The 16,497-nt window shown below is 44.9% G+C and overlaps 1 protein-coding gene across 3 annotated transcripts in view; it reads right to left on the bottom strand.

Moving 5' to 3' along the window:
* Positions 1 to 16,497, bottom strand: part of SFXN5 (sideroflexin 5) — a 203,896-nt gene that overhangs the window by 33,278 nt on the left and 154,121 nt on the right. For all 3 annotated transcript variants that reach the window (XM_074285546.1, XM_074285548.1, XM_074285547.1), the window contains exon 13: positions 12,195 to 12,312. In XM_074285546.1, coding sequence (XP_074141647.1) covers positions 12,195 to 12,312 — 118 coding nt within the window. The remainder of the gene's footprint in view (positions 1 to 12,194; positions 12,313 to 16,497) is intronic.

The following is a 16,497-nucleotide window of genomic DNA, read 5'->3' on the forward strand; positions in this document are numbered from 1 at the left end:
TCTGCGCGTGTGCGAGCAGCGCCATGTTTGGCTCCATCTCCATGTACGGCTCCCTGTACGGCTCCGTGTACGGCTCCGTGTACCACTGGAGTGAGGCCTCGTTTGTGATGATCACTCTATGGGTGGTTGATGGATGATATCAGTGGGTCCTTCCTGCCTTTCCAGAGATGGAAGCTCCCTGAGGGCAGGCACTCTTTCAATCTCTTGCTATGCTATGGCTCCCCTTCTCCCTCCTCACATCCTTTACTTAAAAAGTGATGAGAGAGTAGGGATTTCCACAGAGCATTAAGGATATTATTTCTATAACAAGACATTGTCTACTGGTGGGCAGATGCTCCGAGCTTCCTCTCCTAAGCCTTCAGATAACTCGGCCCTTTTCAAGGGAAGGAGAAAAGCAGAAGAGCCCTCCTTGAGGAGAATCTGCATTTAAAGAGGAGTAAATTGAGGCTGACTCACATTGAGGGGTTGAATTGTGCAGGGTCATATGGCTAGTAAGTGTCCTTAGAGGGATCTGACCCGTCTTCAGGCTCCAGATGCAATGCTCTTTCTACCAAACCGCAAGCTGATAGGAGCTGTCCCATGGCCCTCTTGACTCAGTGTCCTCCCCATCCACTCTCACCACATCTTTCTAAGATCTAGGTTGAAGAACTATGGTAGAATATAGTGTCTCCAGAAGGTTCCTAGGAAAATGTATCTATGTACGTCTATCCCAAGTCCCCTTTAACCAAGAGAGATCAGTGTTCTTATTCATACATTACCATGGCTGTTATTTCTATGTTGTCTCTCCTTTCACAGGAGACTGAGTAGAATGGGGAAAGATATTTTGTCAGAAGGGGAAAATTCCTGGTTCCAGTTCCAGATCTGCCTCTAAAGCTTGTTTGGGGAAAGATATTTTGTCAGAAGGGGAAAATTCCTGGTTCCAGTTCCAGAGCAGTCTCTAAAGCTTGTTTGGGGAAAGATATTTTGTCAGAAGGGGAAAATTCCTGGTTCCAGTTCCAGAGCAGTCTCTAAAGCTTGTTTGAGGAAAAGCCTCCCGATCCCTCCAGACCTTCTCTCCCCTCCTCCCTGAGTTGCCAGAGAGTAAAGAAGTCAGAGCTGGCAATATTCCTGTGTCAGGGAATGAGCATATATGAGTCGTCTACTCCTTTATCAGAGGATGGGGTTTTCTGGGAAAGGTTGTAAGTTTGATGGCAGCCTTCCTGCCAGGTCCTGCACCAAAACCCTCAGTGATTTGGTCCCATGATACCTATTCTGCTTCATCTCCTATTCTCCTATATGCAGCCCCCATCCCAGCTGTCTATCAGCTACTTGGAGGCAAGAATTATTTCAATTTTGTCTTTGTAGTTCTGATGCCTCAGCTAGATGGCGCTCCAGTGGATCAAGGGCTAGGCTGAAATCCACAAGACTCATCTTCCCAAGTTCAAATCCAGTCTTGGGGTACTTACTAACCATGTGATCCTGGGCAAGTAACTTCACCGTTTGTCTCAGTTTCCTCATATATAAAATGAGCTAGAGAAGAAAATGGCAAACTAGTCTAGTATCTCTTCTAAGAAAACTCCAAATGGGATCACAAAGAATCAGATACAATTAAACGACCACAAATACCTAGTACACAGAAGATAATAATGATAAATGTAAATGGTAAAGTAAAAAAAAAAAAAGTCGCCTCTAGCTCTGAAATCAGATGATCTGGATTCAATGTGTTGTTACTCTGTGTGACCTTTGTAAAGGGCTAGAACTGAGCAATGCACTTGGATAATGAAGCGCGTGAGACTAATTGCCAATTGGACAGTTCCCTATTAACTTGTTTGAAGGTTGACCCTCCCCAGCTGTTCTGTGCTGACTTGATTGGTGGGACAAAGAGGGGGAAGTGACGTGTGTGGGAGAAGTAGGAGGAGGAAGAGGAATTTGAGACACAGAAGCTAACTCAGTCTCTCCTGGCGGTTGAGGAGGAAGGTGTGTGTGACGTAGGAGGGTCTAATCCCCTGACCTTGAGTGTAAAAAATCAAGAATAAAGACGTTTAGAGATCCTGACTCCAGCTGATTTCTGGGAAGACAGAGTTCCAACAACCTTGGCCTTAATTTCCCCATTTATAAGATGACCTGATGTCCTCTCAGATCTCTTTCAATTTTAGATCCATTATCCATGATTCTAAGTCACTTTATCTCTCTAGGCTTCAGTTTCCTTATCTGTAAAATGATCAAATGTTTTTGGGGATCCCTAGAGCTATAATACCATGTGTGTATATATACATATATACATACATATACATATATGCATATATATAATATAATACACACACACATATATATATATAATACACATATACCATAGCCATGTAAAGCACTCTGCAAGCTGTATTTGCCAGACTCCTTCCCAAACCCTGAATCCCTTCCCATGTTCAGATGCTGGAATTGTATTTGGAGTCAGGAGAGAAATGGATTCAAAATTTGCTTTTCAAAGTCTATTAAATAATTAATTTTTATTATTTTATTAAAGATTATTAAGTATATTTTTATTTTATTACATAATATCTCTGTGACACTGGACTAGTCACCTCTTATGCCTCAGTTTCTCCTCTTGAAAAAGGGGAATAATAATGGTTATAATACCTACCTCCCAGGGTTCTTTCAAGTCACGATGCATGCACAAAAGCTCAGTTCAATTTCTGCTACTTTTTGATGTATTACATAAAAGCCAGGGGGCTTACTATACTAAATAGAGGGGTGGGTCTGGAGATGAGAAGATCTGAATTCAAATCTTGCCTCCAGACACTTACCAGCTGAATAACTTTGGCAAGTCACTTAACCTATGAAGCTCAGTTTCTTTCTGCCAAAGTAATACAGGATCATAGATTTAGAGCTGAAGGGAGGTCATTGAATTCAATCCTCTCATTTTGCATTTAAGCATCTGAGGAATGTCACATGGCTTGTATCTGAGGTAGAATTTGAATACAGGGCTTCTTGCCTCCAAGTACAGAATTCTACCCACTAAAAGCAATGACTTCACAAAGTTATTGAGAGGATCAAATGAGAATAAACATCTGTAAAGTGCTATGCAAACCACACATGCTGCATAAATGTTTTATGGTGAGCTTGCCTTCACCCTTGTCTTGTCCCTTCTATCCCCTCCCAGCATTCTTTCAGAATCCTCCCATCTTTCAAAATTTAGCTGCTTTACAACCTTTCCAATAAAGCCTCCTGAGGCCACGTAGATCTTGGCCTTTTCTGGACTTGTGCTGAACTCACGATAAACGCCACCCAAGCTCTGGAACATCCTGATACTACCACTCACTTAGTCCATTTCTCATTTCTGTAGCTTGTTTGGGAGCTCTCTTCCTAATCTCTTCCCCTCAGCCCTCCCTGTTCACTGTATCTGTGATTCAGCACAAGTAGAGGAGTCTGGGGGCAGGGGAGCCATGTCTTTTGGGAGGGGAAGGAGATGAGCTTGTTTTGTATTTCTCAAAGGTCTAGAACAAATCTGAGCTGAGACCGAGTGGATGCCTGATGCGTGTTTGTCAGAGAGAGCTGAAATAAGGCAGTGAGGGAGGTCTTTTGGATGTTGTTAAGGTCAGAGGAACAAGACCGTGGTTCAGTGCCATATGTACATGCAGCTTCATGGTATAGTACAGTCGCTTTGAAGTCAAGATTTCTCTGACGTCTCTGTTCTCGACTCCAGATTTTGCCACCGTTCTCAGATGCCTTCTCACCCTGGAGCAGCCCTCTGCCCCTCTGGCTCCCTTCTTCCAATTTGAGGAAGGAATCAGGCCAGTCATCCCTTCACTCTTCTCTCAGATCTGCTTCTGCCTCCAGACGTTGCCATCACGTCAATCACTCCCTATCATCTGCCCCAACTTTTCAGCTCCTTTTTGTATTATTTTCCCTAGATCACAAGCTCCTTGGTGGAAAGGGACTGTCTCCCTTTTAATTGTACCTGTATTGCTAGAGCTTCGCTCAGTTCTTGGAGGATACTGAGCACTCATTTGTACTTGTTGGTTTGAAGAGATCTAAATTAGCGTACTGGCAACTCTTTCAGAAGGAGTTCTCATGGATTTTCCAAGGATTCCTTTCCATCTATAAGACAGCATTGAACCTGACTATCCCATTATAGGAAAAAACCACATCCATGAAGAGTGTCTATCCAAATCGTGGAAATATATATAGAACCGCACATGTTTAACATATATTGGATTACTTGCTGTATAGGAAATGTTCTATCTTATCCTAGGAGAGGGGGTGAGGGAAAGGGAGGGAGAAAAAATTTGGAACACAAGGCTTTGCAAGGGTGAATGTTGAAAATTCTCTTTGCATGCATTTTGAAAATAAATTTTTAAAAAATTAAAAAAAAAAAGAATGTATATCTATTGCCCAGATTTCAACCTACACTTAGATGGTCACCCGATAGAGCTTGTGCAATGGTATGTATATTTGGCCAGATAGCACATTTGATCACTGAAGGGGCCCTAGGTTGAAAAAAAGGAAAGTGGGATGGATTATTTGGGGGAAATTTTACTGACCCCTAATTTCCCATGAAAACCAATATCCATCTTTCCCATACTAATATTTTACCAATGACGATCTCCAGGAGCAATGCCTTGAAGACTACAGCCTCTGAAGAAGTAGAGTGAGCAAGACAGGGCTATGTAGAAGCGCACGGTGAATGTTGGCAGTGTGCAACATAGAATCAAGGAACGACTCCAAAGCAGAAGAGGATGGAATATCATCCAGGAAGGGGATAGGAACGATTCATGCAGCAAGAGCAAGGGAAGAAAGGGAGCCAGACAGAATACTCCACTGGTTCCTAAGTCAGGAGGAAGCTTGGTAGACTTTCAGAACACTGGGTAGATCTCCTGTGGTGAACTTTGGGACACTGAACTAAGATTGCCCACAATGGGCAGGGAAGTTGTGATCTACAAAGTCGGAGGGAATTTCTGAATCTGTGAAAGCACAGATCCCATTGGAGTGTAGGGTAACCTTGAATGAAGCATCTAATCTCTCTGAGCCTTAACTTCCTCATTTTGCAAAAAGGAGAGCAATGTTTGCTTGTACCATTTCTACTTTGTAGGGTTGTAATGGGGGGAAAGTCTTGAGAAAGCATGGAAGATTCCAGAGTCACCAAACTGGGAGGAAACTCAGAATATCTTTGCCATTCATTCATATTTTACTTTTTGTGATTTTATTGGCAAAGATACTGGCTTGCCATTCCTTCTCCAGCTCATTTTATATATGAGGAAACTGAGGCAAACAGGGTGAAGTGATTTGTTCAGGGTCACATAGCTAGTAAGTTGTCATAAGGCTGGATGATCCTTCCTGACATTGGGCTTAGCACTCTATCCTCTGTGCTATGCTGAGAGATAGAGATTATTTGTACTGAGAGATAGACAGACGGAGGAGGAAGAGAGAGGGAGAAAGAAAAAGAAAGGCACAGAGAGAGAAGAGAGAGTGGAGAGAGAGAAAGACGCAAAGAGAGAAGAGAGAGAGAGACAGAAAGAGGGAGAAGGAGGGAAGGATCTATTCCACTGGAATAGATTTAGAGAGACAAAGACAAGGGAAGAGACAAAGAGACAGGCACAGGGACAGAAAAGAGAGAGGAGAGAGAGAGAGAGGAGAGAGAGAGAGAGAGAGAGAGAGAGAGAGAGAGAGAGAGAGAGAGAGAGAGAGAGAGAGAGAGAGAGAGAAGAGAAGAGAAGAAGAGAAGAGAAGAGAAGAGAAGAGAAGAGAAGAGAAGAGAAGAGAAGAGAAGAGAAGAGAAGAGAAGAGAAGAGAGAGAGAGAGAGAGAGATAAGAGGGAGAGAGAAGGAGGGAGAGAGAAGGAGGGAGAGAGAGGGAGGAAAGGAAGGAGGGAGGGAAGGAGAGATAGAGAGACAAAGACAAGGGCAGAGACAGACAGACACAGGGACAGAAAAGAGAGAGAGAGGAGAAATAGAGAAAAGAGAGGGAGGGAGGGAGGGAAGGAGAGAGAGAGAGAGAGAGAGAGAGAGAGAGAGAGAGAGAGAGAGAGAGAGAGAGAGAGAGAGAGAGAGAGAGAGAGATTTTCTATTCCAGTGGATAGAAATGGATAGAGATTATCCACAAAGTAGCTAAATATCTGGACAGTAAGGTGATACAGTGGATAGTGCCCCAGGCCTGGAGTCAGGAAGATCTGAGTTCAAATACAGCCTCAAATTCTTACCAGGTAAACAAGTCTTTTAACCCTGTCTGCCTCAGTTTCCTCATCTGTAAAATGAACCAGAGAAGGAAATTGCAAACTGCTCCAGTTTCTTTACAAGAAGACTCTAAATGGCCTCAGACATGGCTGAAATAACTGAACAACAATAGCTAAATCCCTAGGACTTGTAGGGAGAGGTTCAGGAAATGCTTTGTGTTGACCTGAAGGAAAAAAGAGAAAAATTCTATGACTGGGGAGTAGGGTGAGAAGGAAATATATTCCAGGAATAGGGGCCAGGCAGCCCATGCCAGTATTGAGATAGGGGAAGGAAGGGTATGTGTAACATATCAAGAAAGACAGTATAGATCCCTGAGTGCAGAAAGGTAAGTATTGTCAACATAGCAAGCAATGTGCCAAATAAGGGCAAAGGTAACAGTGAGCTACAAAGAGAGACTGATTATTACAGAGTCAATCTTACTAGATAACTGGTGATTGACTAAAGTCTTATTAGCAAAAATCATTACAAGAAAAATCTTACAGAAAAAAATAAAGGACTTTCATTGAAAAAAAAGGACAACCAAAAAGACACAATAAATTGGAAAAAAATACTAGAATAAAAGAAAAATATTCAAAGGCCCCAATGAAAAGAAACTACTGCAACAACTCTGATGAAACCTCTAGAAATGGTAAAGAGATGATTGTATGACCCTCCAGAGTGTTCAGAAAAGAGACTAAAAACAAATTAGAGAAAGAAATCCTAATAGAAATTAAGAGAAAATTTAGAAACCTCAAATATGAAATATTTTTAAAGATGCAAAAAATAGATAACAGAACAAACGACAGGCTTTTCACCTCGAAATAATAGATTTTGCAGAAGAGAGTAAATGAGACAAAAATTCAGAGGCAGAAGAAAGATTGTCAGAACAAAAGACAATCCATTTGGAAGATCTCTGAGATAATTACAAAACAAGGCAACTGGCGTGAAGAAAGAATGTTCAAGATAATTGGTGAATCACAGATATTCCAGAAAATATGATGAAATAAAAAGCTTAAATACAGGAAATCATATAAGAAATTCCCCAGAGGTATTGGAAACAGAGGAAAGGGTACAGCTGGAAAGAATCCATGGAAAATTAACAAAGAGAACTAGTGCATGTAATAGACTCATACTCAAACTAGAATTTTGACTTTAAGCAACAAATATTGCAGACAATTAGAAAGGAGCCCTCATACACCAAGGGAAAACAGTCTGGATCATCTAAGATTATTCTTCGGTCATTAGCAGTGGAAGAAAATAACATAGTAGAAACTGATAGGGAATAACAAGAGAGAAAATTCAAATAGTGAGGTTTTGAGTGCTAGACAAGGAACACATATTTTCCCTGGGTTGGTTGTTTGTTGCTCTTCGTTCTCAAAGAGGACCAAAATGACATCACTGTGTATGAGTGATGTCTTTTAATTCATGCATAAAGTGGTCTTAAGTCAGGCAGAATTGCATGAAGCTGCTGGGCTCAGACTCCTTCAAAGCAGAGTCATCATATCCATGGTAGGACAGAGTCAGGATGACTTGGGATAGTTTGAGATGTAGTGACGACCTTGGTATTTTAGGAATATTAATTTTGTGGTGTTGGGCAAGATGGATGGAAGAGGGGGAGATTGGAAGGCAGATAGAGGAGGCTAGGGCAGTAATTTAGTCCTGACCTGGGATGGAGACAATGGAAGTCAGACTAGAAATTGGGCCTGACTCATTTGTGAGCTCTCAGATGATGATGGGGGCTAAAAGAGACAGGTCCATGATGTTGGTTTTTGAACATTTGAAGAGTCGTTGGGTTGAGCTGAAATGCGGTTCCATTCCCGGCAAGACCAAAGAACATGGTTGCCAAAAAGAGCAGAGAGGATTTAGGTTAGATCGCAGGAGGGACTTCCTCTCACCTGAGACAATTGGGAAGGACCCAAATGGCTGACTGAGGATAATTATTCATGGGCAGAAGAAAGTGGGAAATGCTACCAACGGTTAGTGCTATTCTTATAAGTCTGAGAGAAACCTCCTGTGAAAGAAGCGGGCCTGCAACTGCTGCCAGGGAAAGGCCTGGGACCCTGTTGGCCCTTTTCCCAAATGGATGGATGTATACGGGTAAGGTCTGGGACCCCCCAGAACAATCACTTGGTGAGGACAGCAGCTCCAATGGTTGGCTTCCAATCTCTACCCCAGGGCCTGTTTAATTAACTGATTGATGAATTAATTAATTATGTGGCTTGTGTTCCCGGTGATGACCCCCATAACTTTTGGTGAGGTTGGGTCATCCCCAGCAAGCCCAGACTCATTGTGACAAATCCCACCCACTTCTGGGACATGACACACAATCCCCACGGCTCAGCCCAGATGGCAAGGGAACCACCTTGTTAGAGAGAATTAATTAGTGTGACGAGCATGAGGGAAAAGACGGTCCCTCCAGATGACTGGCTGGTAGCTATGGTGCCATGCATTGCAGACAGTCCTAAGAACACTCCACCACTCTCAGAGACAGGCAAGTCTGGGAACCAGCTTAATCTGGGGACTCTCTACAAATAACCCCCTGCCCAAGGCATGCAGATGATCCTTTGAGAGCGGACCCTTGTTCTCCTCTTCCACTGAAACTAGAATAAGGGGCAAGGGCTCTGAGGAGCGACAGAAGGAACGGTCTTGTGGAAGAACTTCCAGGGAGGGGAGGGGGGTGCCACAGGGATGGAGGGACTATCCTTTACCAACTCTTAGCCTTGGGAGACGGGTTGCATTATCTTATTCTATAGCCATGGAGGAGATGGAAGAGACAACGGTAGTGGGGTATGGCCTAGTCTAAGAGTGTGTGATTTGGACTCGGATCTAGGCCACGTCCTTTCCCTGACTTCCTCAGCTGTAAAATCAGGGGGATCCGATGAGAGGATTTCCTAGGTCCCGAGAGCTTGGGTTTCGATTGTCTATGAATGGGAGACCTTCCCTCCAGCCTCTCCGCTTTAGACTGTGGGACTTGAGAGAAGGATGAGGGAGACCTAGAGGATGTCTCTCCAGGTCTCTGCAATAAAATATAAAGGAATCCCCCATTCAGCCCTTCCTTGCCCCCGGCTAGCTCTTAAGTGCATTCTTTCCCAGTCCTGAGAATGGAGAGTCCTTATGTAAGCCATGGCGGAGAATGAGGAGGGAGAATCATTGGCTCTGAACCAAGAGGATGCTGAACCATCCAGATGACACAAACCGGGAGGGACAGCTGGCACATGGATGGCAGCCTGGGGAATCTCAAAAAAGGATTGTGCCGGTCCCGAGCACTAAGCTAAATCGAAAAAGAGGACATCCAGTAGGTATAAATGTGAAGTCTTTCATCCGAGTTAAAAAAAATCAGCTTCACATGGACAAGATGGGGTGGGCAGGGATGAGAGGGTGACGTGTCTGAAAAAAAAGATCTGGGTATGTCAGTAGACCGCAAGCTCAATCATGGTAAGTTAACGATGGTCCAACCAAAGTAAAGCAGTATTGAACCAAAGGGACTTGGAGGTGATTGACCTCTCCTCTGCTCTGGTTAGACATTGCCTGGAGTGTGGAGGAAGATCGCTGCCAGGCTGGAGAGGAAAGGAGACTGGTGGGGTCCTAATGGGCATGCAATCCATGGCACATGAAGATCAGTGGAAAGAACAGGATTTGTTTAGACTGGAGAACGCTCAGGGGAGACGAGCTTGCTATCTTCAAGACTGATGTGTGAAAGAGGAATCAGACTTGTTTTGTTTGGTCCCAAAGGTCGGAAATAGGAGCAATGGTGGGTGGGTAAGGGAGTTACAAAGGAGCCAGATTAGGAAAATTGCCTAAGAATTGTTTGCTGTTGTTCAGTCATTTCAGTCGTGTCTAGCTCTATGACCCCCCCTTTTGGAGTTTTCCTGGCAAAGATACTGGAGTGGTTTGCCATTCCTTCTCTGGCTCATTTTACAGATGAGGAAACTGAGGCAAACAAAGCACAGTGACTAGCCATAGCTAGGAAGTGCCAGAGACCAGATTTGAATTCAGGTCTTCCCGGCTCCAAGCCTGGCATCCCCTTGTTGCCTTTCCCAGCAATCAGAGTGGTCCAGAGGTGCGGTGGGTTGTTTTGGGATGCATGTCCCTTCCGTGCAAGCCTTGAGCAGAGGCTGGGGACATTAGGAGGGATTCTTTTGGCACAGGATAGACTAGATGGACACAGAGGTACCTTTCAACTGAAATTCTCTGGTTCCAAGACCATTCAGGAGTCAAGCTGGGGCCTAAACGTAGGATTCTGCTACTGGCTGGTTGTATAACTTTAGAGAAATTGCTAGAGAATGGGGCTCCACCTTACTGTTGCTCCAGCTCCTCTGGAAGAGGGAGGTTGTGGGCTCTGCAAGCTAGTGGATAAAAACACTCTCTGGCCCCTGTTTCCTTCTCTGGAAATGAGGGGATTCGATTCGGTCCCATCTATGTCCTGGGTGGGGTCACCAAGAATCGGACATGAGGGAACAGATTGAATAACAATAACAACAGACTCTCCTGGGTGGCCCAAAGGTACAATGGTGCTCTCCTGGGCTCCACGGGGCCTTCCTGAGATTTCCAGCAAAAAACTTTTCATTTAATTAGCTCAGAAACATTCATGGCTCCATGAAAGCCTCATCATAGTGTGGAGGTAACCCTGGGATCTTGAAATCTCTGCCAGCTGAGCATAAGCTCTGGCAGCTTCTCCAGCTCTGGAAGAAGCTTCGAGTGTAGTCTGGTAAAAGACTTAGGAGATTTGGACTTGGGAGATTGGCATCTTAGAGTTCAGCATTTTGTTCAATGGGAAACTGAGGCTGGGCAGGGTAAGGGAGTGGCTTAGAACTCATGGCTAGGAAGCAGATCCAGGAGCTGACTGCTGCCCTCTCTGCCTCCCCAAAACTGCCTCTCCCTCTATTTGTCACCCAAGGACTGGCCTAGATAAATTCTGACCTTGGGGGGTCAGCAAGCCGGGGATGAATTTTCCAGCCAAGGTAGGAAGACTTCTTATTGATGTTCTTATTGATGATGAGGGAGCACCCACAGTGAAGCAGGCTCTGTTGAGGTAGCCGGCATCCCCGAATCAGCAGGGACCTTGACTAAGATGCGTGTCTGACCATCCCCAGCATTCTGCTGAGCAGGCCCAAGCCTCAATTAGTCCTTGTAACAAATGGCGTCGGAACTAATTCTCTTAGGACGTTCAGGGTGCACGTTCCCAGCGTACTTGGGACTTTTCCATCACATGTCTGGTTCTTGTGATACTTTTGGACCAACAACATCATAGTCCTAGGATTTCTCTCCAATCTAATTGCACAAGCATGCATTGTGCCCGGCACTGTACTAGGCATCAGGGACACAGACAAAATGTGACCATCTCTGCCCTCAACAAGCTTACACTCTACATGATGTATAGAATGTCATGGTGGCTTGGAACCTTGGGCCCACCTGAGAGAGACCAGTTCTCTCCCTAAGGCAGAACTCTTCCACCTTTTTGAGGTCCTGAACCTCTTGGGCAGCTAATTAGCTAACCCTAATGAGCCCTTCTCAGAAGAGTGTGCATAAAATAAAATGCATACAGTCACAAAGGAAACCAATTACATTGAAATATTGTTGCATGTGTATATAAATATATGCATGCGTGTGTGTTTACATGTGCCCAACACACACACACACACACACACACACACACACACACACACACACACACACACACATACACACACACACAGAGTTCTTCAACTCCAGGCTAAAAGCCCTGGGCCAAAAAGAGCGATTCCTAAATCCCACTTTGGTGAGCTCAGTGAGTTCCAGACCCTACTTAGACCATGCCAGTCTCTAAATCTTGAGGCACACTGGCCGCCATCAGCATGGTGTATTTTCTAACTTATGGGACACTCAGCCAGGACGGACCGCATGAGCAGAAGGGGGCACTTGGTAACTGGAAGTCGCAGGAATAGCCCGTAACACATCCCAAAAGAGGGGCAGGAGTGATTCCTGCCCATCTCAGCATCATTCCCTCCCCCAGCCCTCCCCGTCACTGACCTCCGACATCTGTGGAAAGAGACTGATGGCGAGAGGCAGGGCCAGGCCAAAGGCGGCAAGGCACACGAAACTTTGCACGGGCAGGAGGAGCCGGGGCCGAGATTGCAGGAGAAACGTCCTGGAGTGGGAAAGAGAGGGGCCAGGTTAGACTGAGGATGAGGAGGAATTCCTTCCCCCCTTACCCACCACCACCAGGACCCCTCAAGTTCTAGGTCACCAACATTTAAGTGGTATAAAAGAATTCCACTTCACTGAAATTCTGGGCTTCCATAGCTGTGTGAGCTTGGGCAAATTCCTCCACCTCTCTGGGTCTTGGTTTCCTCGTGCCTAAAATGAGGGGAGATGGGCTGGATGGTCTCCAGAGTGCTCCCTAGTTCTAAAGCACATGCCAGGCTCTCTGTCTTTTCTATCTGTCTCTTTCTCTGTGTGTGTATGTCTTTCTCTCCCTCTCCCTCCTTCTTTCTCTTGTTCCCTCCCTCCCTCCTTCTCTCTTTTTTCTCCCTCCTTCCCTTCCTTCTTTCTTCTCTCCTCCTCCCTCCTCTCCTTTTTTCTCCTTCCCTCCCTCCTTCCTTTCCTCCTTTCTTCTCTCCCCTCGTTGGGGCGTGTTTCAGGTACCAGTGAGGCAACAGATGCCGACCTACTGTAGCTCTGTGGGCTAACTCATTTAATCCAATCCAGTGAGCCTTTAAAAGCCTATGTGTGAGCCACACTGTGAGGCTCTGGGGATAAAGGCCCGGATGAAAAAGAGCCCCTGCTTTCAAGAACTGACAGGAAAAACCACAAATACACAGAAAACTGATTTTCAGGAAAAAGACTGCTCATTAACAAGGGGGATCCGGGAAGGCTGCTTAGAGGAGGCGGCCCTTGAGTTGGGTCTTAAAGACTTGTCACCAGAGGGGGGCTGCACAGGTTTGAATCTGGGGCTGATGGGAACTCATTTAGGCCCTATGCTAAGGCTGTCGGCAGAAGAATGGAGCCGGGCAACATGGGGCCCAGGAGTTCATGCTGACTACGTCAGGCAGTGGGAGGAGGGGACAAGGGAGCCCCAGGGGAAACTACACTGAGCATTGGTGAGGCCTTCTTCTGGGTCCCCAGATGTGGCCCCGGAAGCCACCAAGGACTGGCTGCCACTTAAGCTTGGATGCTTAAGTCCCAGGTGTCAGCACGCTGCCCCTTGGTCGGGAAGTTCCAGCAGTTCCCTGTTGACAGGAGCAGATTCACCTGCTGGTTCTTAAAGGCCTTCTCCATCCGGTGCCAGACTACCTCTCCCCCAGGTTCTAGCTGAAGGGGGCACTTCTTGATCTTCACATACAACCCTCACATCTCATCCCAATGTATTTGTGCAGACTGATCCCCCTGCCTAGAACACACTTGCTCCTCATCTCTGCGTCTCAGAAGCCCCAGCTTCCTTCAAGGCCTTGTTCCCACAATTCCTACATTAGATGTATCCCTTATCCCCTGGTGTTGCTTTGTATTTAAGGCCCTCTGAAGTTACTTTGTAGCTAGTATATATTGATGCACATTGATGCTTATGCTGATTCCTCTAAGTAGAATTAAGTTACTTAAAGATGGCAATTATTTTTCCTTTTTTTCTCTCTCTTTTTCTTTTTTTCCTCCCTTCTTTCCTTCCTTCCTTCTTTTCCTCTCTCCCTCCCTCCCTCCCTTCTTTCTCTTTAGTTCTTTTTATCTCTGGATCATTCTTTATCCTTTCTTCCTTCCTTCCTTCCTTTCTTTCTCTGTAATTCTTTCTATCTCTGGGATCATTCTTTCTCTTCCTTCCTTTCTCTCTTCCTTTTTTCTCTTCCTCTCTCACTCTTCCTTCTTTCCTTCCTTTTTCCTCTTTCTTCCTTTTTTCTTTCTCTTTCTCTTCCTTGTTTCCTTTTCTTCTCTTCCTTTTCTTTCTTTCTATTCCTAGTGCCTAGTAGGTACCTGGTATATTAGTAAGTGCTCTATAAGTGCTTACTAATTTTTTTCATGTCACCTAAAATTACTATTGACATCTTTTTTACATCATCTACATGAATCTTTCTCCCAACCCCTCCTATCCCTTATAATGAAAAAAAAAATTAAGATAGGAAAAGTTCAGCAAAATTAATATTTTAGAAAAGTCATTTGCTACATTGTAACGGCCTCCCACCTTTCTAGAGGTACAAGGAAGATATCAAAATGACTGCTAGTAATGAACTGAACCAGCTACACCCAGCAAAAGAACTCTAGGAAATGACTATGAACCACTACATACAATTCCCAATCCCTCTATTTTTGTCCGCCTGCATTTTGGATTTCCTTCACAGGCTAATTGTACACTGTTTCAAAGTCTGATTCTTTTTGTACAGCAAAACAACTGTTTGGTCATGTATACATATATTGTATTTAATTTATACTCTAACATATTTAACACGTATTGGTCAACCTGCCATGTGGGGGAGGGAAGAGGGGAAAAATTAGACAAAAGGTTTGGCCATTGTCAATGTTGTAAAATTACCCATGCCTATATCTGGTAAATAAAAACTATTAAAATTAAAAAAAAGAATTTTACAAAGTAATAGGAAGCAAAAAAAAAAAAGTGACTGCTAAATGAACAAATGATTACTGAAAGGGGAAAGGAAAGGCAGGACAGCGAGGGTCTCTGGCCAATTCTCTATCAAATTGACACAACAGAATTGATGGGCTAGCCCAGAGGTGTGTTGGCAGGAAGTTCATGCTGCCCGGGTTCTGGTCACAGTGTCATTATCTGTTCTGTGTCATTGGAAGTAGGGCAGGGATTGCACCCCTGCACACAGATAACACCAGTCCTGGCCTTTTGCACCCTTGCACACAGATAGCACCAGTCCTGGCCTTTTGCACCCTTGCACACAGATAGCACCAGTCCTGGCCTTTTGCACCCTTGCACACAGATAACACCAGTCCTGGCCTTTTGCACCCTTGCACACAGATAGCACCAGTCCTGGCCTTTTGCACCCTTGCACACAGATAGCACCAGTCCTGGCCTTTTGCACCCTTGCACACAGATAGCACCAGTCCTGGCCTTTTGCACCCTTGCACACAGATAGCACCAGTCCTGACCTTTTGCACCCTTGTCTCCATTTCCTTTCAGAAGTCCAAGGAAATATTCTCCCTATCCACTCATCTAACCATCCATTTCTCCATCCATGTATCCCCCAGGCTCCCTGACGAAGGCCCCAGGCCAGTCTTCCCCAGTTCTCCTCCTAATGCCAGCCTGGCATGGCTGTTTGGATGAGGCCTCCTTTGTAATTACAGCCCTGTTGGGGGCCCTACAGTCACCTGGGAAGGCTCCAAGTCTACCAAAACACCTCCGCTGTGAACTCTGAGGTGCGACTTCCAGGCCATCTTTCCAGCCGGGCAGCTCCCATTACAATGGCTAAAACATCCTCATTAGGGTGAGTTAAGCATTGGTTGGAGGAGGATTTTAAAAAAAACCCTCCCCAACACCCTTGATTAACACCCAAGGTGCCAGGTCTTAATTGGGCTTCAGATTCTAGAAATCTGGAAAATTTAGTGCAAGAGCTTCTTGACAAAATGAGATCACTTTTGGGGGCTAAAACTCCCAACTCTGGTAGACTGTGGGTCTGCTTTCTTCCTTCTCCCAGATATCACCCCAGATCTGGAGCCAAATCAGTCAGCACGCTTGGCGCCGAGCTCTGCTGCTGGACTCCACAGCCAACTGCCTCTTGGCAACAACCGCTGCTATTTGTGACTTCCTTCTCAAGACTGTCCTCTGCATGAAGTGCCCTGGTGACAGGAGGTGGAGAGAGCTGCTGCTGACAATGAGATCAGGAGCCGCCCCGGGAGAACAGACAGTGGACTTTGGGGCCTGTCTCCTGTTACCCATTTTTTCCCGCAGAAGTGGGCTTCTGTGCAACCTCCATCCAAAGTCAATGGCCCCCACAGAGGCTGGGTGAATCTCTTCCTAGTTATATTGTGTCACAGCTCCCTGCTGAAGGCTGAATGACTCACCACTAGTTATGGAATGAAGTCCAGAATCTTCAGAATCTCTTCCCAATATTCTCTTGGGTTTTTGGTTTTGTTTTGTTTTTTAAGTCATTTTTTTGTTTGTTTTTTGTTGTTGTTGTTGGTTTTTGTTTTTGTTTTGTTTTGTTTTTGTTTTTGTTTTTTTTTTTTTTGGTTTAACACTGCCTACTATTCTTTCATATAAGAAAGAAAATCTTATTAAAAAGATTTTAAAAAATCATCAAAACTGATATTCATCAAAAAAAAAATCTGAAAATATGAGCAATGTTCTACCCCCATGGACTTCCCAGCTCTGCAAAAATATCAGGGA

Source organism: Sminthopsis crassicaudata, chromosome 2 (assembly GCF_048593235.1).
Source record: "Sminthopsis crassicaudata isolate SCR6 chromosome 2, ASM4859323v1, whole genome shotgun sequence".
In the NCBI taxonomy this organism is placed as follows: Eukaryota; Metazoa; Chordata; class Mammalia; order Dasyuromorphia; family Dasyuridae; genus Sminthopsis; species Sminthopsis crassicaudata.